This window comes from Talpa europaea, assembly GCF_964194135.1.
Source record: "Talpa europaea genome assembly, chromosome: 3".
Taxonomy (NCBI): domain Eukaryota; kingdom Metazoa; phylum Chordata; class Mammalia; order Eulipotyphla; family Talpidae; genus Talpa; species Talpa europaea.
This window is the reverse complement of record NC_140069.1, coordinates 134,865,683-134,887,011: the sequence shown is the minus strand read 5'-3', so window position 1 is coordinate 134,887,011 and position 21,329 is coordinate 134,865,683. Positions and strand designations below refer to the sequence as shown.

Here is a 21,329-nt window from a genome sequence, read left to right as displayed (position 1 = left end):
CATGGGACCCTCCTCCATGTGCTCTCCTCCGGGGAGCAGCCGGGGATCGAACCAGCGCTGCAGAGGCTGGGGGCAGGTTCGCAACCCAGCGCTTAACCGCTGCACCACCGGGGAGGCCTGAGGAGAGCTTTTGTGAAGAGCTGTGGGGCTGGGGTCCTGCTGTTCCCATGGTCTGCATTTTTTCTGTACTGCCCCAGAGTGGACGCAAACAAGCCTCATGGTTGGGGTAGTAATGAAAAATTACTCTGACACTTGTTAGAAAGATTTTATTCAAGATCATTGCAAATGGAGCCACAAGACAGGAAAATATAATTCCAAATATGGTAAATCAGAAACGTGAGGGGGTTAATGGATGAAAAAGTGCAAAGGTGAGGCCAAAGACTTAGATGTCAAAGGTGGGAGATGAGAAACTTGATTAGATCCCAAAGAGTGGGGGTGATTTAGCAGAATCCTTTCCTAAGAGTGACTTAAACAGAATCCAACTGCAAGAACAGTCAAAAAGAGCTCGCAGAAGCCTAAGGCTTGATCAAGGAAAGTCTTTGTGAGGAGCTGTGGGGCTGGGGGCCTCTTATCAGGGTTCTTTTGTCCTTCCAACACTTAAACTGACCTCCTCGGCCCATGCTACCCCATCACAAAGGCTGGATTCTACTTTACCAGCATAGATTTCAGATTTGAAATTACTAACAAGATAAGCTGAGACCTGATCTGCAAGAAATGTGAAGGAGGGCCTCCCCAGTGGCGCAGCGGTTGAGCACTGGGTTGCGAAGCTGCCCACAGCCTCTGCAGCGCCAGTTCAATCCCCGGCGGCTCCCCGGCCACCGGAGGAGGGTCCTACATGGCGCGCAGACCTCTCCTGCCGCCCGCTGCTCCCCTCAGCAGTGTACTTCGGGCCTTCTGCCTGTTCTGCTCCCCGCTCTGGCTCTGGTGAATTCTCTCACCCTCCTGTGCTTCTGACTGTACCCAGTGCTTGTATAAATAAATAAATTAATCTTTAAAAAAAAATTATATTTAAAAAAAAAAGGAAATGTGAAGGAAAGAATCAAATACCTAAAATTCTAAGCAAGTTATTATTCACTTCTCACCCTTCCCTCCCAGGGAAAGTTTCAACACGAAGAAAATCTAAATCCCTATTGGAAGTGAAGAGCTGCAGAGAAACCGTAGAATCTGAGATCCAGGTTTGGTGGGACAACCAGGAGGAAGGAAGGTCCTTGGTTCGAGTCCCCACCAGGTTTTATAACGTGGTTCCAGAAGTGGAACAGCACAGCACAGGGGAGCAGGGCACACAGCGCCTAGCACAGTGTGTGGCTCTATGTAGTTGCTTCATTAATATATATTGAATAAATGAACTCAAACAGCCCTTCCTCATTCCAAAATGCTACTCTGTTAAGATGAAGGCGCTGACACAGCCCACACATGGATGAAACCTGGAAACACTATGCTAAATAAAATCAGTCACCAGTGGATAAATACTGTACAATTCCACTGATAGCAGACACCTAGAAGAGGCAAATTCATAGAGACAGAAAGCAGAGTAGAGGTTACTGGGGCCAGAAGGAGAGGGTGGGGAGTTAGTGTTTACTGGGTACCAGGTGACAGGTTGGCATGATTTTTTAAAGTCTAGAGATGGCCAGTGGGGAGGGTCACACCATATTGTGAATGTACTCGATGCTGCTGAATTGTACACTTAAAAAGTTATAATAGTAAATTTTATAATATGTATATTTTACCATCATTTAAAAATTTTACAGGATTTTGGGAGCTTTTTGCTCGAGATGGATTGAGAAACAAAGATGAAGGGGTACAGGTGTGTTTTAGGACAACTTGCATTGAAGAAATGACGATCCCACATCAGGATTAGAAAAAGGAGTAATCACAATTCAACTTTGCTTCAAATCAAAGAGCTTTTAATAGTGTTTGTTTATCACCCAGAGCCCTAATAGGGGTGGTCTCGCACATGCTCCATAATGGTCTTCAAGCCAAGCCAGGTCTCGCTGGCTGTGGGCACGATCTGACTGGCTGGCAGAAGGAAGCCGTATCGGCCAGTGTCTCTCAGCTCAAAGGCAAATGCGTATTTGATGCCAGAGTCATAAGCCCAGTCAATGCTTCCTCCGCTGGCTTGGTCTAAAGGGCAAATGAGAAGAAAGTCTAGTTATGCTGTTCCCACTGGCCTCCATATTAAGTTCCACCATTATCAAGGGTCAATCAGGTTCCCACCCACATGGACCAAGGGAGCAATGAGAGCTTAGTAGGGGATCATGCTTACAAAAAATAGAGATTCATTTGAAAAGCAAAGGCTATTTAAATGAACACTGTACTTAGTCCTTCTTTGGTGTCCTTGGAAGCTCTGGCTTCACCCACCCATTGGGAATTCAGCCTGCTCTGCAAATAGGCATCATCTACAACTTAGTGACCACATCATGTCCTTCTTTAGATGAGTGCTAGGTAGACATTGTTTCCCCTAGGGGGGAAAGAGGCAATACAAATGGAGTGAGAGGTTTCATCCCTGTCCTCAAGGGACTTTTAGTGTAGGGGTGGAACTGGCTTTGCTCTGATACCAAACAGAATGCCCAACACCTATGTGTGGGGTGACAGGTTAAACCAACAGAGTGATGTGCACCTGTGTGGTGTGTGGCCACTGACGTGAAAGATGATGAAGGAAGGTGGCATTAGCCTACAAATACCCGGGGCAATCATGACTCAGAAGAGTTGAGCAATGGGCCAGCTCTGAGGCCCCTCCCAGGGCCGGCAGGGTAGAGGTGAAATGGAGGACATAGTTGGGACAGAGATGGAGGAAGTCACCTGCTCCCTAAGAATGGGGCTGGGCAAAGAGGAAGACCAGGGAGGCTATTCCAGGGAAGACGAGGATGAATGGTTAATATTGTGAATTAACACATGAAGTCCTGTGACTTGTGTCTTTGCCGTCACCCCCACCAGCTATGGTAGCACTTGGTAAGTAACACAGCAAATCATGGTCGACTTAAATTGAATCTTCCGTGGGTACCAAAATTACTAACTTATACTTTTGTGATTCTACACAACCAAGTCTACTGAGAAGTCCACAGTGGACAAAATACTGACTTGAGATCGAATCCTGACTCAGAAAATCATTAGCTGAGTGACTTAGGGCAGGTCATTTATCTGAGTCCCAGATACTTCATCTGTCAAATATGGATAATAGTACTACTTATTTCGCCAGACACTGAGAATTAAATGAGATAATGGCTGTGGTTCCAACACTCATTGAGTACTTACTGAATGTGCTAGGCGCTGTGCTAACCTGCTTCATTTAATTCCAACCTGGGTCACCAGATAGAACTAATATTATTCCCATCCTGCAGATGAGGAAATTGAGGCTCAGCAAGATTAAATGAAAGATCTGGGATAATGGAGGTAGAGTAGGCATTCAATAAATGTCAACTGTGATCATAAATATCATTATCAATAAATAACTAGGACCCAATCAAAAAAGTTGGACCACATTAAAGATCAGAGGAACTGGAGGAGGGCAGTTCACAAGAAACTAAACAGCAGCATTTATATAGTGCTTTAGAGTTAGCAAACACTTTCATTCCACATCCTATCTTTTGAGCATCTCAACAACCCACTTCACAGATGAAGAAACTGAGGCCCCAGGCTACCTTGTTCTAAAGTGGGAGAGCTGAAACTCAAATCCAGGCCTCTGTCCCCAAGGTCTGTGTTGTTTTTATTCCTGCACCTCTGAAAAAGAATTCAAGTAACATCTTCTCCTGCACCAAACACCTATTGTGCAGCTTGTCACAGCCCTTTCCTGACGAGAAACTGCCCAGGAAGTGTCTCACTGGGCACAGAAGTCCTGCCACCACCTGCATGGAGTGACACAGGTATTCAGCCCTGAGATGCATACAGATCTGGGGCAGGAGGCAAAAGTACTTCACCGGGCCTAGTTCTCAAGGCAGTATTTGTGCAAGTTGGACTGAGGCCAGGATAAAGGATAACCGAGTTGCCCTGGGGGGAGATGCAATCAGAACTTCCTTGATCACTAAAGGCAAGGTTCCAGAAGATGACACAGCAAACCCTGCACTTGTCCTAAATGTGCTCACTGGAAAGTCTTCAACATCCGCATGTTTGCCAGGAAAATCACACCAGGCCTCAGCTTTTCCAGGTCTACCTTACTTGTAAGTAAATACACAAGGAAGTATTTACAAGATTCCTTGTAATAAAATGGCCAGGACCCCATGGGGGTAGGGGAGTCTCAAGGTGCATAAGGTGTCATTCTGATAACATTCTGAACTCCAGCCTCCACTCACAGGCTGCCAACCAGAGAAAACGTGCATTCTGGCCAGCCAAGGCCTGCCTTCCTGCCACACTCAGAGGACCCTCCTCCCTGGAGATTCCTCCACCAAAAAGAGGGGCAAAACTATACGGAACATGGTTAAAAGATCTGGAGAACTATAAGCAGATAATCTTGCTAGAGAATAGCCTTAGAAATACGTAACAAGAGAGCCACAGCTCTTCATTCCTTTTGACTTGGTGATCTGGCCTTTGGAATACACACCAAAGATTATCTAAAAAAAGTTTGTCCCAACATATTCATAATAACCTCATTTAACTAAATGTTGATGCAACCCAAAAGCCCAATAACTAGGATAATGGAATAATGAAAAAAGTTTAGACAAAAACAGAACACAGACATTGATTACAAATACATTTGTTTGTGTTCATTGACAAAATCATTAAAAAAAATTGAATGTGATAATAAAATATGATGAGTATTGGGCTCTGTTTTTCCCACAAAGTTTTGTTTAACTCATCATAAGAGCAAAAAATAATGTGGGAAAAGAAACTTGTGAATATTACCAGATCTGTAGAATCTGGATCTCTATCAAGTAGTCTAGATATGTTGAGAAAACTGTTCGTCTGCTGCTCTCAAAGACACCCCTTAAGAAAACCATGACAGACGGGTGTGCGTCCTTCAGAGTCCGGCCACCATCTCCCAGAGGCAGCTGTGCCCAGGCCCCAGCTCTGCAGACTCGCTCCTCCCACTCCAGTCTGAGCCATCACCTCTGCATATCCTGTTCCTGCCCCTGTTCCCCCAATCCTGGAATAGCACCCCCTCTTTCTATTCTCTTCCCAAAATCAATTAATAAGTTTCTTATCTCAAAAAATGAAACCCTCCATTCTGTCTCTCCTTCCCTTCTCACCCTCTGAAGAGCACCTACTTGCCCCTTCCCTCTCCCGCCTCCCCTGTATGCCTCCAGCTGCCCTCACCACGCCTCTGAAACTACTCTGTTAAGGTCATTGACAGGCTAGTGATGAAAGTCCAGTAGGAAATTCTTGTGATGTTTGACCATTTCATGGCCTCGGTTATCATTAATCATTGTCTATTTTCCAACCATTACTCCTTCCTGGGCTCTCTCCTCTTCTCTGCCAGCCCTGCTGTGTGTCCCTCCCTCGCCACTAACCCCTTCTGCTGCCTACTATCTTGGCCTCATCCACAGACCCACAGCTCTCCCCACTCCAAATGCTCTCCTTGGTCTCCTGCCCCAACCACCTACTCTACAGTCAACCTCTTCCAAATCTCCCTGCAGAATCCTGAGGCCATGTTTCACAAAGCCTACAGGACACCTGAATATACTCCAAAGACCTCACTCTCAGAATGTCCAGAGAAAATTAATTATCTTTCTAACTCCACCCTCTTTTACCTTCCTCTATCTCTCCCCCAGATAATCGTAGCAATCAATGAAACGTCAGTGAGAAATTCCCCACATCCCAGGAAAGGCAAAAAGCCTTTGGGTTTTACCAACTAAATGTCTCCCTCCATCCTCACCAGCACTGTTTTTGTCTGGACCATCATCCCTCTTTCCCCAAAACTCTTCCTAATCTTCCTGTGGGGTGTTCTGACAGGAACACTCTGGCTGCTAACATGTTTTATCTAAAACATGATGCCTAGCACACTACCCTGCCAAAAACTCTTCAATGGCTTCCAGAACACTTTGGGTTAAAATCTAAACTCCTTAGCATGACACACAAAACCCCAAACTCCCCCACTTCTTTTCATTCCAGTCATCCCAAACCTCCCTGTCATTCCCAAAGCCCCTCATGCATGTTCATACTTCCAGGCTTTTGCATGAGCTGTTAACCAACCAGAATGTTCCACCCTGCTCCCCTTCTCTAGCTATCTGGTGGTCAACCTTCAAAATCTTGTCTTCTTCCTACATGCAGCTTTTCTTGACTCTTCCACTGTCCAATCCCCCCAACTTTCTAATACTTTTGTCCCAAGTACCGTCTTCTATCACACATATCATTTGTCTTCCTGCTTGCCTCCCATATTAAACAGTGAGTTCTCTGTGTGTTCATTACATCTCCAGTATTTGGTATAGCGATTAGCACATAGTAGATATTCAATATGAGTGTATTGAACAGCGTAGTGCCTATAAGAGGCATTTGTTTCCAAAGAATTCTTGGACATGGGAATGCTAGGGATTCCTGGGCATTCAACTGTGGGGTCTTGAGTTTCTGACTTTATCCATAAGGGAGCAGGGGGATTCTCTGGGGAGACCCAAAATCTGCATGAGGGTACATTAGGACTTCCCACTGTACTGCAGTTGTTTCTTTCTTGTATCCTAATCCACTGTAGCACAGTGGGCTCCTCAGACTTATTCTTGACATTTCCATCCATTCCTGGCTTGCACACCTCTTTGCCTCCCCAAACTCTGTATGGACAAATGACTGCAACTGAATCTATCCATTGAACTATTCTGTTCTCTTAAAGAGACACACCATTCTGTTCCCATGCACAGTCCCACGCATCACTCCGGGCATGAGACCCTCTTAATCAGGGAAGGGAAAGTTAACGAAAGTGTATGACTTAGGACCAGATCTTGATAGAGGCCCATTTTTCAAGCACAGAGATCCCACATAATGAGAGTGAGTCGTAAGGATCAGGACAAGCAAAAGGAGAAGCAGAGGTTCTCTGTTTTAGATATTACATAGCAAGTCTCATGGTGGACACCAAGCCTCACTCAGGGAAACAGAGTAAGACTGGGTTCCATGTATGCAGGCCTATGCCTTCAGTATCAAGGCACTGGCCCCAAATCACAGGGTGTCTGCCCTCTAAGTGGGCCATTTGTAAAAACAATTTAGATACTTACAGATGACTGAGCAGATGGGTCCCACCTTGTACTGGGTGCCATGCAGGCTGGCAACAGACTGGGCAGCCCTCTGGGCCACTTCATCCTAGTATGAGAGAACCAAGGAAAGGTGGGTGCATGTCTTTTGGGAGAACACATGGTCAATGGCAGAATGTAGAATGGAACAGTGAGATGCACTGGGTTTTCTGGTTAAGTGAGTCTGTGCCCTTTTTGTTTCCACCATTTTCACTGAGAAGTAAGCACTAGTTCACGTCTGTTGCCTTGAAAACTCCATGAAGACCCTCGCCGTTTATGATCATTTAGGTGTTTGCAATACATCAGGGACATTGTTTTACCAGCAAATTTCCTTTTTCAGGAGTGTGGATAGAAATAGCGCGGATGTAAGGGGCTACAGCAAATGTGTTCTGACCCCAGGATGTACTGGGAAATTTGATTGTTGTTTTTTCCACGAGTTCCCTCCACTGGCTTATTTCCCTATGATTGTCTCTTTTTCCAAGTAGAGCTCAGCAAAATATTTTCCACTATTGGAGGGTTCCAATTTTGACTGATTGAGGCTTTACTGTCCTTGGTAGGGATAAATGTAAGGTCTTGAACTTGGGTCCAGGAAAACAACTGTACAATTACCAGATGGGGGAAACCTGGCTCGGCAGAATCCTCCGAGAGCCTGGGGGTTTCGGTTGTCAGTGAGCCCAGCATGAGTCAACGGCACGGCGCTACTGCCAAAAAATGAATGTGACCCTCAACTGCACAAGCAGAAGTACACAGTCTGGATGCGGGCAGTTACGGTCACGCTCTGCTCTGGGCTGGTTAACCCACAGCGTGAGATTTACATTCACTTCTGGGAGCGACCCTTGAAGAACAGAGACAAACCAAAGCAGGTTTGGAAAATAGCAACCAGATTGGTGAGGGAACTTGGGACCGTGTTATGACTGCTTAAAAGAACTGGGAGTATTTGATAGCGAAAAGGGGAAACCTAGGAGAAGCTGGTTCCTGATCCTCCAATAATTCATGAATTTACCTCTCAAAGGGAAATAAACCTGTTTTACAAAGCAAGATGATAAACCAGTCTGGCAGATGATAACCATGGGAGAAAACTTTGACTCTTTATAAGGAAGAACTCAAACAATCAAATATGCCCCAACATGAAACAGGTTCCCTTAAAGACTGGAAGCCATGGAATCACACACCGGACGACTGACAGACAGGTGTGCCCCAGGTTTGGATAATTTACAGTTCTCTGGATCTACTAAAGGCATCTTTTAGGTTTTTTTAATCCTGACATTCTTTCCTTCCCCTTCCCACCCTCCAAATTGACCTTGAGTGGTAATACTCAACATCAAAATCTTGAAAACTGTCCTAAAGGGCCCACATCCACTGATGAGATGAAAAATACACCTGAATTAAAATAATCTATTCCATTTCTGCCAGCGGCTGCTGACAATAATCTATTTGACAGTAAATTGACCAAAAGGTTCCATCTCGGGGCTTATCTCTAACATACAGGTTGCAAAAACCAAGCCTAAAAGCCAAATTGGAAATATTTGCACATTCTCTTTTGTTGGAGATAGCGCACACTCAATTGTAAGCAGCCCCCCGAGTCGTCACCACCTGACTTACGGCTGCCCAGAGTTTTGCTTATTCCTGAGACAGGAAAGATGAGGGGTGGTATTAAGTTATGGAAGTGAGTGTTTCATCCCCCACATCATACACCAGCACACTGGACAAGTGAGCCACAGTGCAGAAGCATTGGGAAGGTGTCAGACAAGGAGCGGGCAGACAGCTCACTTGCGCAGAACACCTGACTATACATATAAGAGTCTCGAGTCCAAATCCAAGTGGTTATTTCCTAAGGGACAGAAAGTACATTCTTGGGAATTTACGGTCAAATCAGGCTCCACTGAGCTAGATTAAGGCAACAAACATTTCACGAATTTTCCTTCCCAAGGAAACTTAATTTAGGAAAGTCCAAAACCAGACTGTCAAAAAACTTTACCTGAAACACGATCTTCTTGGTAGTTGGATGGATAATGTCTCATTCACCTTTGCAACCTGTCACTCGTCTAGTTCCAAATCAGCATCTAACTTTATGACTGAAACATCCTTGGCCACATAATGGACATCTGTGGCTAAGCCGAAATTTCAGAAACTCACCAGCTCATCAAAGCTATCTGACTTGGTGCACTTGTATCCATAGGGGTACATCAGCAGCTGGGAATAGCTGTGGATGGTAATGAAGGCCTTGATTTTTCCATGACTCTTGATAAAGTTCACTATGGAATTCACTTCAGGCTCAGAGTTGGCATAGGGTCCATGGTATGAATCAGAGCAACGGTTGTTGCTGGCTCCGGGTCCTAATGGGATACAGAAGCAGCCAGTGAGAACAGTGAGCTTAAAGAGACACTGTATGGAGGTGCTTCCCACCCATCCCCAAGTTCCTCCTCGGGAAACCTGAGCAAGACTGTTACTGTATTTGGTCAAGTTGCTACCTGAGAGCAGTCAGGAAGCCTAACTGAAGAGGTTCTGGACACAGCTCCTCTTTTTAAAAATATGGTTCCTCTATGTGGCAGAAAGAGCTATCAAATTAGATCATCTCCTCTCTGTGGGAGTTTGTTGGAAGAAAAGCTACATTTAATATTATAGATGGAATTCCTGCATTGGGTGGGAGTTGAGCAAGCTCTTTTTCTGGGACCTCTTCCAATTCTTTCAGTCCAAGAGTAGAAGATTCTATGCATCTGTACTTATAAGTCACAACACCGCAAACCAGAGGAAACTCTGACACCCTTTCTGCAGCAAGGAAATCACGACTACAAGGCACAAGGCCACCTCTGGCCTTGATTTTCTCAATAGCTAGAGTTACTCATGACCACTGAGAAGAGCCCACCAGCCAAGCTCCAAATGCCAGAGAGACTCAGGGGACAGGTAGGGGCTGGGACTCCCCAGGGTCCCTAAGTGACATGGACAAAGTATAACTACAACTTGTCACCGTATTTTAAGATTCTTTTAATAAAAATAATTTTCCGGGAAAAAAAAATTGACCTTGAATTGCTGGGCATTGTTTGGATCTGATTTTTTTTTTTTTCTATGCTAAAAAAAAAAAAAAATTGTCAAAGCAATGAATGAAGTTGCCACCTGTCCACAGTCCATCCCAACTCAGTTCCCTAATGTGTCCCTTCCTGGTTCAATGCCTCTCATTAATTCAACTTACAAATATTTAGTGCTTTATGTTCCAACATTGGGTTTAGTGTTAGGAATACCACGGTGAAAAAAGACAGTTTCTAACCTCAGTGTTATCATACCTAATGAGGAAAATCCAAACAAATTTCAATTCTGTGATTAGAGAAACATAAAGGATTTTAACTGGTGCCTGAAAGCATAAAGGAGCCCCTCAATCAGCCTGCCACTGAACTCGAAAAAATTAGAGCTGCAAGTCAACAAAGCCTGAGTAGAAAGCTAATATTTTCTCTTTGAATCTATTTTGAAAATCAATCTCTTAATCCTATTTGTACTTCTTTTTAGTTTTCTTTCTCGAAGCATCCATAGATGATGTAATGCTTCTCCTCCGAATAGATCCCAACGCCCTCTAGTGGCTGGTTTCGGGAGGCTTCCTGAGGCCTCTGCCATTGCACAAAGTCTCTTTCAAGGAGGCTGTCAGAGGCTGAGCCAGACTACAGCTTGTGGGAAAACCAAGATGTGAGACAAAATACATTAAATTCTGCTCAGAGGTCTGTGACAGCACTGTGAGCCTTTGAAGGGAAGGTACTTAAGTGTTTTCCAAATAGGTTTTTAAATGGTTCGAATCCTGAATGGGCTTAACAGGCTGACAGTTCTTCAGAGCCAGGCAAAGTTGTTCTGACCCGCCTGAGGCAAGTCCCTGCATTCACCTGCAAAACCTGCATCCCAGTTCCTGTTAGGATCGATGCCAACGCAGACGCTTCCAGCTACTTTGGACCTGGTCTTCCGCCACATACGATTCTTTACAATCCAACAGAAAAGGAATGGGGGGCGGGGGGAGAAGAAAAAGAGGTGGTCATTCAACCTGGTGAGAAGGCCCTTTAGAATTCTGTCAATTTCCCTCACTGCCCCCCATAAAGGCCCCTTTGGAATTACACTCATTTCCCTTGTCCACAGAGGTGTCGACCAGTCATCATACCGGGTCTTGCCTGGAGAGTCTCACCCAGGCGACAACTGAATACTCCCCCATTCCCTCCAATGACTACCTGCCAAACCACGTTCCATAGAACACCAGTTCTATTAAATGTTAACAACAAAAAAGCAAAACCAAACCCAAAAAGTGGGGGGGGGGGGGAGAGCATGTTCTATGATAAAACGCGTTGAGAAAAGATAGAACTAAATTGGCTAACTTATTTCAGAACTTTTAGGGAGTCTTTTTTTAATGCTTTATTTTTTTTAATTCACCTCCAAGAGAGGGATACGGTGGGCGTACTTCCCAAACTTGACTGTGGAACCCTTTATTCAGAGAATCTCACGAGGTGAGTACTAGGAATTGTATGCGTTCCTTTTGAACACGCTATCTTAGTTCAGCTCTCTCCAAAAATAAACTGGAAGCTCTGATTCATTTTTGAATATACGTGGGGTCACGGTTACCACAATAGTGTTTTGTAATGAGATTTTTTTAAGGAAAAAAAGAAGAAACTACCTAACTCCTTTTAGTGATACTATGGAGGATTTCTTCTGCAGATTCTGAGTTAGATGCTAGACGCACTGTACTGCTTACCGAAACCTGCGACAATCTGTCAGCAGGTAACATCCGCCTCCTCTTTTCTATCAATCCTACTATAAAAACATAGAGATAATTGGAACAAATCTCCTAGGTGACTCATGGTGAACACAGAGCTCAAAAAGCCCAGTCTAACAGCGGAAATGGGCTCTGACCGAGGCAATACGTAAGGACAGTGTGTTGGAATAAGAAGTGATAATAAACTCCACTGTGGGCTTCAATGCAGGGCCACTGAGAGATTTAAGTGTTCCATTTAGGGCAAATCAGGAACAGAAAGATTACTTTTCTTTGTTTTTGAAGTTTTTCCACACCTCTTTAGATTCCAGTGGAAGAGGAATAAAAAGTCCAATCTTACTTTGGTTTGAGAGAAGACGTAGCCATCAGGGTTTGTGACAGGCAGCAGGAAGAGATCCATCTTGTCCAGGAGAGAAGTAATGAATGGATCGGTTCCATAATCAGAGGCGATCTGAGCAGAGACAACAACACGTGTCAATCTTATGCTCTCTTTCGCTGAGGAAAATGGAACAGAATATTACAGCAATGTGTTTTTTCTAAATACGAACTAGGTATCGCTGCTGGTTAATGAGTTTTCTAAACTAGTATCCAATCTTCTTCACTGTTAACGTGTTTAACACGCCAGTGTCTATTTTTGGTCAGAAAAATTTACCTACGATAAATAAGAATCACATATACCTTCTCCATTCTCTCTGAAAAGCAGTAGAATTCTCCCTATTAATTCTAGTGAGGCACTGGTAGGCAATGGTGTATGTGGCTTGTAAGGACCTATAACCAAAGACATTTTTTCAGTTTCCCTTAATCACCAAAAGTACTCACAACTAACATGAGATTACTTAAATATGCAGAGACTTTTCTAAAGATACAGAGAACCGGTTAAATTCCATTTGGGGAATTAAATTTCTACTTGAGATCAATTGCAGTAGAGTTGAAGTTTCTGCTGGATTAAAATTTATTCATTTCCTGTGCTCAGCCATCCTAAGGCATTATTATTCAACTGTTAAATATCCATTTCATAATACCCTAAAGGTAACCGCATTTTAATTGAAGGGAAAAATGTATCAGTCGGTATGCACGTGGTTGCACATGCTTGAATGAGCTGATGTGGATTGATTTCCTTTGCTCATGAATTAACATTCTGATTTATAGCGTGTCATTTTTGAATTACTTAAGAAATACCAGACTAGGTCACACCCAGGCCAGTGTCCTGACTCTAATTCCGACGAACATGTGGAAGAGAAGTATTGCTACACTCTGACTTTCAAAATCAGATTCAGAAAAATTAGTAAACTCTTCTAGCACCTGCTTAGATGTTCCATCTGAGTCCCTTTGCTGATTTTTTACATTTAGCTCAATCCAGCACATCGGGTCTCAAACCTCAGACTTGGAGGCAGCAAGGAAATTTTTCTCTCTTCTGTTCTTATGCTGAAATTGTACTCTGTCTGGGGTCCTTACAGCCTCCCTCTCCATCGCTTCTAGCAGGCTGCCCTTTCAACGGAGCGCAGCACTGGGGAGGTTGGGGGTGGGTGGTGAGAGCTGGGGGGTGTGCCCAAGGGGTCCAGGATGCTGGCTGGGGTGGGCGTGGGTGAGCCCAGGGTGCTGAGGGGAACAATACCATACCAAAATAGGTTGAAGGGGTCTGTTTCCTGCCCGTGTGACAAAAGAAGGCTTGGTCTGAGCTGTCAGCCGTAAGAACCACACGGACTGCGTGTGATTAGGTGGGGCTGATCCCCGAAAGACAAACTGATCGAGGAATTTTCGGCGAAATGACCTTATTTGCAGTCCACAGAGCAGTAGCTTGTGTAACCCACTCCCGAGCATGGATCCCGGCGTCCAGCCAGATGGCGGGTTTGTCTCCTCCGGTGCTAAACTGCAAAACAAATGTGGAAACGTGACCGGCGGAGGCTCCGCGGCTGTGCGCCCTCGCCCCATGCGCCCTCATCCCCATGCACCCCCGGGCGCCCTCTCGGGTCCCCTGTCTCTACTTGACGCGATTGACAGGAGGAGGAGAAGTTGGAGACAGATGCTATCGATTCACCCTTCTCATTTAGCTTGATGTAGAAATATAGATTTAGATATATGTAAGCCCCCTTAAAAAAAATTTATTTTTGGTTCCCTTCTCTTCCTGGAAGCTTGGATGCAGGCTAACTCTTAAGAGAAGCATACATTGGTTTTCTCCTTTGATGTTTGTTAAAAAATAGTTGCGGATAATGCAAGGACATAAATATGTTCGTCACATGTTGCAAATTGAGAACGACGGGTTTCAGAATTGTGTGATGTCATTTTTACTATTTCAAAGAGCCTGTTCGTGTGTTCGTGTGTCTGTATAAATGTACACACAGAGACACGTGAGAAAAAGGGAGGGGGATGGAGAAGAGAAAGAAATAGATTTTTTAAAAAGTGTGACCAGCCATGATCCTATAGTTGTGGAATGAGAATTATGAGGCTATGTTTCCTTTCTTGCTGTTATTTCTCTATTTTCTAATTTTATGCAGTGATTGTGTCCTTTCTTCGTAATAAAAATTCTTGTGATAACCTTTGGAGTCCTTCATAAAAACAGAATGGTAGGCTCTTGGAGGTGCTTTCCAGAGTTTAAATTTTATGATCTAAGTGAGTCCGTTTTATTTGGAACAGTGGCTTTGCCAATTGGATCAGTAAATGGGGAGGAAAAGATTATTTTTGCACCATCAACTTCTATCTCTGTGCAGCCTTCTAAACATAGCAGATAAGGTAAATGAGAAATGCAAATCCTTGCTAAAAATTACATTTCACGGGTTTTAGTTGAAAGTGTTGGTGTCTTTTCCTCCAAAGAGTTCACATATAAAAAGCGGTGAACTTTCAAAAACACCTACCATCCTTAACCAAGGAACCACCCTGCAGAGGGGAAGAGCAGGAAAACCCAGGGGGGAGGAGAATCTGGGGTTTCCCGACCCAGTTGTAGGAGAGAGCGAGAAGGGGGGGCTGAAAGAGAAGCAATTATTAGCAAATGCACCCCAATATCGAAAAGTAGATAACCACTCCTCCCAGGCCTATTTTGGGGGCGGGGGGGGGGTGTGTGTGTGAATCGCTCTGGAGAAACCCATCTGTCCCAATGAGTCGGCTGGTTCTCAGCCACAACGTTTCCACATTTAGCAGGGAGTTGTGACATTTTTTTTTTCCGTAACAAACTCTTTCTAGGAAATCTGGGGAAATAATTTTCAATGGTTTTCAGAGCAAGTTTACCAGCACTAAGACTGTTGGAGGTTACAGATGGGCGAAGAACCCTAACCTTTTTCCAGCCAGCACCTCAAAATGCCGACGCTTCTGGGCTTTGCCTTTGCGGGGCGGCTTGCGGGGCACCCCGCGCCCCGCGCCAGCTCCTCTTATTGCGGCTCAGGCAAGCACTGGGGAGCTTTTTTTTTTCTTTTTTCTTTCTTTTTTTTTTTTAAGCTCTTGGTTTTTTTTTTAAAAAAAAAAAAAAGGAGGAACTAACAGAGGAAAAGAAAAACAAGGCACAGAACTCTCTCTTTGATGAATTACAGAGTAGCTCCCCCGTTCTCCCTCACGCTCACCCCGGGGCCCGCACCACCCCCATCCCGCCCCGACCCCGGGGCCCGCACCCGCGCCCCCACTCTGCCTCCGCGGGGCCCCGCCACCTCCCCCACACCCCCTCCCCGGGGCCCGCACCCCTCCCCCGTCCTCGGTTCCTATTGGCGCGTCCGCCCCGGTTCCCAGCGAGCGAGGCTGTCAAGATGGGAGCAGTAATTCACTCCCCAGCCCTGCGTCAGCCTGCGCGGGGAAGAGCAAAAGAAAGACCAGGGGGGGCTGTGGGGAGGTGGATGCTCCAAGCCAGCAAGGACCGGTTAGGAGGGGAAAAGGGGGGCGGGGGGCCCCCGCTCTGCGGGCTGGGGCTGGGCTGATGGCCCCGGCCTGGGAGGAGCGGGGTTCTAGAAGCCTCGGGAGCAAAAGCCAGCGCTACACCTGTGCAACCTGTGTACCTTAAGCACGTTCATGGGGCGCTTTTCGAAAGAAGAGCCAATGGTCACTTTGCTGACCAGACCAGGGTGCTCAGCCACGAGGTTATCCAGTTCTGCGGAAATCTGCAGTGGGTTAAGAGGGAGAGACATTTGCAAGTGAATGATCGGATGCATCCCTGAGCCGCTTGGCTCTGCCCTCCATTTGCTCTGCCCTTTCCATTCCCTTGGGACAAAGTGGAGCGGACTGCACGGTCGATTTTGTAGGAGAGGGGGCTTCTGCATCAAAGCCGAGAGAGGGTGAGCGCGGGGTATCCGCAGGGGCTGGAGAGGAGAAGCCGCCATTTTGCAGCAGCGGAGCCGGCTCTTTGCACTTTTGTGCTTAGAACAAAATGGCACGTCTCTGGCTAGCCTGTGGGCTTTCCTCAGCCCGGCTCTGAAGGGGAACTGCCCCAGCCAGAAAGCTGCTCGCCCCCTCACCCCTTTTTAAAGGCGCACTGATAATAGTGGCACCCCCCAAAAGGTGGATTTAAAAGCAGCAGGTGGGTGAGGGGGGGCTGAGGGGAGCTTGCCCCAGATGCACTTGGGTGGTCTTTTACTCGGGCTCCTCTTTGCAGGGCTGATTGGAATCTTGCTACAGCTGGGGCACCCAAGCTGTGTCCATTGCTGGGGTTGAGACATGTCTGGGTGTGTCTGGAGAGTTAATAGTCTCTCCAGCCATTGCCAACACTTGCTCTCAGTAGGACACAGACACCAATTTGTGAGGCCGGGCAGTGGAGAGAGCACATCTTGTTATTCCCACTCCCTTTGCTCTCTCACTTTCTGTACTGGTGCATAATGTCTTGTTTGAAACCCTTAGAGGCCATACTTAGCTCAAATTAAAAAAAAAATTTTTTTTTTTTAAAGAAAAAATAGTAGGAGGCATATCTGGTATATTATACATGTGATGTTGCTCCATATTCAAACACGTTAATATTTCTACCAGTGACTAAATAGGTAGCAAGTGAGTTCTGCTCTAATTTTGCCACCAGAGTTGTAGAGGTCAAGTCAGGTTTTACCACCAAATAAAGTAGGAGAAAATTGTTTTCAGGGTTCTTTGCATTTTAGAATTGATGATCTGGGGGATCTGTGCTCGTCAGATACCTCTGCTTGGGCACTTTCTGTTCCCCCATCTCTCCCCTTAGCCCCCTAAACCCCATCACCTCATCTCCCCCTTCCAAGTCAGTTAGTTCAAATAGAGCCCTGTAGGTCCCCAGAAAAGCTCCACGTCATAAAGACGCAAAGGCAGCACTGTCCAGGTGTTCAGGTGGCATCTGAGACCCAGGTCCAGAAAGGGGACAATCTTCATTAGCACCAACAAAAACTCAGGAAAGACAGCAAAGGCTTTGCCATCATGCAGTCTGGGTGCATTAGCGTGGGGCATGAAAGGTACTTCAAGCCAGCCAGATGCAAATGTAGGGTGACCGTCCACCCCATCCTTGGCTGTCCCCTGCCTCCATCATGAGTGGTTCTGTGAAGCACAGTTCTCAAATGCCTTCGTGGGCAGCACAGATCAGAAATCAACTGGGGGAGCAGTCAGAGGGATGAGCAGGGCCAAGGTGAGAACATGGGCATGAGAGGTTGTTTCTATGTTTATTTAAGACCCTCCTGGACACTTCTAATAATAGGGCAGCTGCTGGGATGCGCAGCAGCCCTAAGGCAGTGGCGCTGATACTGGCTGTGAAATCCTAGGGAACCTTGGAGAAGCTGGGAAATTATAGGAGAATAATGTCCATTAAATCAGCAAGGGGAGGTATAGATTTTGTCATCAGAGGAGAAAATGGCCCACTTCTCTCGTGTTCATTTTGAAAGACCTACCTCCTCGAATGTATGGTAAGCCCCAAAGTTGAAGTTACCATTTCGTTCTCTTCTCTGGTTAAATAACATCTCTTCATTCTCTTTGTCCAGCAGAGCCTAAGATAAATCAGTTGTGTCTGTGGTTAGCTTGGGGCCGTGCATTTGGATCTGCAATTGTGAAGGGACTGGTAGCGCTCACCAGCAGTCCCCGCTTGCCTGTTCCTGTCTTACAGGCTTTGCAGTCATGCATTAAGCCACCCTTATTCTGGTAGGATCCCAAAAGGCAATGGGGCTTCCACCAGATTCCTGGACAGCCAGACGCTGCGCATACAGAATGACAGTCTGTCTTACGGTTTATCCTTCCTTTCAGGAACCCAGATCTTGAAATAACCTCTTATTAATAACTAAATGAACAACACCTTATTCTTACCTACTTTGACTAAACATTTGTACTTTATTTCATCCTTTGCCCTTTCCTTTAAATTTCTTTTACTGTATTCCACTAGTTTCAAATGCAAAAGGGAGTGGATGGTGCCTATCTGCTTACTCTGAAGGAGAACCCCAGGCTTCAGGGAGGTTCTAGTAGCCCCCACAGATTCCCTCCCCAGGTGAGGACAAAAGAGGATGGACCTGCAGAGCCCATGGGAACCAGGACACCTCTGGAAGGAAGGTCTGTGGGGCCATTACCTGGACATCTTTAATCATGATGGAGTAGTCAATTCCCTGGGATTCCAAGAAAACTTTGACTGCCTGGAGGCTGACAAAGGGAACTCGGACATGGGCTGTCTCCTCTGGGGTAGTAGGTGATTTCCAGAAATCAAGCTAAAAAGGATAAAAGACCAAGCAATGAGTGAGTCATTATAGAGAAATGGGCAGCTCAGCACTGATAGAGTTCAAGAAATCAATTCATATCTATTTCATCTCCAGCCCACGAAACCCAAATCATTGTGGAATCACTATGGTATTGCAAAAAAAATACCCAAGCATCAGCATATGTGTTAGATTGTTTTTCCCCCTACAGTTAGATATTAAAACTGGCAGGAGGAAAAGATTATTTAAAACGATTGCAGTTTTTTTAGCAGTTGACATTCAAGTGATCCAATTTATTTCATAACAGAATATTAATACTATAAATTATTTGAGAAGGGAAATAATGCATTCAAGTTGTCTGGCAATCTAACTTTCCCATTCAGCTTCTCTTTTCATTCTTAAAATAAACCTATGAAAAAAGGGTGTATTTATTCATCATTATACTGAATGGGACAGTGAGACATGGGGAAGGTAGGTGAGCTGCCCAATGTCACATGCGTGGGCTAGAGTCCAGTTTTCTGCATCTCGGCTCCACAAGTTAGCGTTCCCTACCATGTCAGAGAAGGTGAGATACAGCCCAAAGCAAGACACCACAATCATCCTATTTAACTGAGGAGCAGTCACACTCAAGTTTCACTTTAGAGAAATCCCCTCTAGGACAAGATACCTGAAGATGTTCTTCAGCCTCCAGTTCCAACAGATTCTTAATTTGTTCATGATTCCTTGGTGTGATCTCAAGAACTTGGTCTCTAAAGAATATTGACCACATATTAACAGGACCTTCAAAGCAAACCTGGACACTTTCTCTCATTATTTTCTGCTCCTGTTAGGTCTCCATATGTCAGAGGTTAATGTGCCACTCAATATTCTTTGACAGCCAAGAAACTAATAAATAATATACTGACCCACATCACCGGAATGAGGAGTTGATATATGGCTTTTTCCCTCCCTCAAGGAAATGTTATCTAAATAATAATTAAGTGGTGTACCTGCTTCTTGCAGGAAACTTGCCATTAACATTGTTTTTCCTTTAGTTAATGATTATTTAGCAAGTAACACCTGCTGTTCATAAAGCATTCACTTTTAAAACTTGTCTGCCCCTGCTTTTCAGAAGTAAGTTTTTTTAAGTGAACTAAATGAGTTTGTTTTGTCAGTGCTTGCAGATGAATCGAAGTCACATCTGAGTTGACCTAGGAAATGCCAGAGTTCCATCTCAAGTGGAACCAAGATATGTCCCATCTATTCATGGGACCCAAACTGGGGGCACAGCTAGGAATACTGGGGCCCAGAAAAAGTTCTACACACGCACACACAGAGAGAAAGAGAGAGAGAGAAAGAAAACTAGATGACATCAAGGACACCTTGGCTGGAAAGAGAAGTTGCAAAACAAGAAAACACACATCCTTAGAAAAGAGTTGGGTATCAGAGATGGATTCTTACAATCCTCCTTGATAACAGAGTTTCCTCTTCTATCCCTTTCTCCAAGTGCACTGACTTCCAGAGTCTCTACCTGTCCCTCTCTACAGTGAGGAAGGGTACAAAGAACCACATACAGGGACCAGAATCCAGAGAATTCTGGTGGAACATGTAAGTGATCGAACGTGAGCTCTGCAAGGGTCTCCTACCTCCAGCTACCCCAGGTCTGAAAGTTCTTCCATTTGAGTCTCATTCTTTTGTTTATGCAAAGACTCCCGGAAGTCCTTTAGAAACGCACACTAAGAAAAATAATAAATTAGGCTTGTATTTCCTAAAGAATAGTTGTCCTTTGCGTTGCTCAGCAAAAGTTCAAAAAAGGGGAAGGATGGAATCTGGTGATCAAAACCACTGAGCAGACGCAGCAACCTCCATGCCCTCTTGGAGACTTAGATCACACTAATTTAGTAAAAGTAATTAAGTTCATTTAACTCCGCTCCCCATATTTATTTGACCCTTTTAGAGGGCCACATTTATTTCACCACCTCTTCAGTTCCCTGGAATGCTCTTCAAGGGATGCTATCTAGAACCCTTCATGAAATCTTGAAACCAAACTACTTTGGAACAGGGATGAACACTACAAGGCCCAGAGCATTGGAGTCGAGCTGAAATTTGCACCCTGGTCCTCCCTCTCAAGAGGATCCATGGCCTGGGTGCCAAGCCTGAAGATAGGGAGGACAAGCGCTGACAAGGGGGACACCCGGGGTAGGGGGAAGGAAATGGAAGAGCAACCGTCATTGAATAAGATGGTGCGGACACACACAGCCGGACAGCTTTCTTTTTGCTGACACCTATCATTCCTACATTGTGATCAGCAGTGGGGAAAATCCTAAGGACAGAGAGAAACAGGACATATGTGTTCAGCCTTCTCTTTTTTTCCCCTTGAAATGTCATCATCTCTTTTTTCATCTCTCTATTTTTTCATCTCTTATTATTCCTACTCTCCCCTTTCCTAGTCTAAAAGAACTGTGAAAATGCTGAGCACTCACACCCAGTACTCTGCATCAATCCAGAGAGACACTCCTGAGCATCAGGTAAACAAAATTCAAACAAGCACCAGAAAGCGTCACTTACCCCACAAAGGTTTCCAGACAGTAGATGTGCCCTATTAGGGCACCGAAAAGCAAGAGCAGCCTCATGGTGAAGTGTTTCCCAGAGTCCAGAATTCAGTGACTCTTGAACTTTATTTATAGGGACCAGGGCCGAGGCTGATGTGTTGGTGGCTCAGAACTTGGGTACATTTCCACATGGTAAAATTCCCACCTGCATGTACAATTCTCAAGGCTATAGATACCCACCTGTGTGATATCACCAACCTGTGCTTTTTCTGTTCCCACAATGAGATAACAAACTTGGATGGAAAGAAAACACAGT

The 21,329-nt window shown here is 45.1% G+C and overlaps 1 protein-coding gene across 1 annotated transcript; it reads right to left on the bottom strand.

Moving 5' to 3' along the window:
- Nucleotides 1-1,933: 1,933 nt before the first annotated feature.
- Nucleotides 1,934-21,094, bottom strand: CPA2 (carboxypeptidase A2; the record flags this gene model as incomplete). The annotated part of the gene is made up of 11 exons (XM_084229199.1): nucleotides 1,934-2,121; nucleotides 7,131-7,215; nucleotides 9,282-9,481; nucleotides 11,012-11,102; nucleotides 12,224-12,334; nucleotides 13,655-13,753; nucleotides 15,861-15,962; nucleotides 17,694-17,789; nucleotides 18,360-18,494; nucleotides 19,150-19,231; nucleotides 21,030-21,094. The coding sequence occupies 11 exons, from the start codon at nucleotides 21,092-21,094 to the stop codon at nucleotides 1,934-1,936; spliced, it is 1,254 nt and encodes a 417-aa protein (XP_084085325.1).
- Between the last annotated feature and the right edge of the window lie 235 nt (nucleotides 21,095-21,329).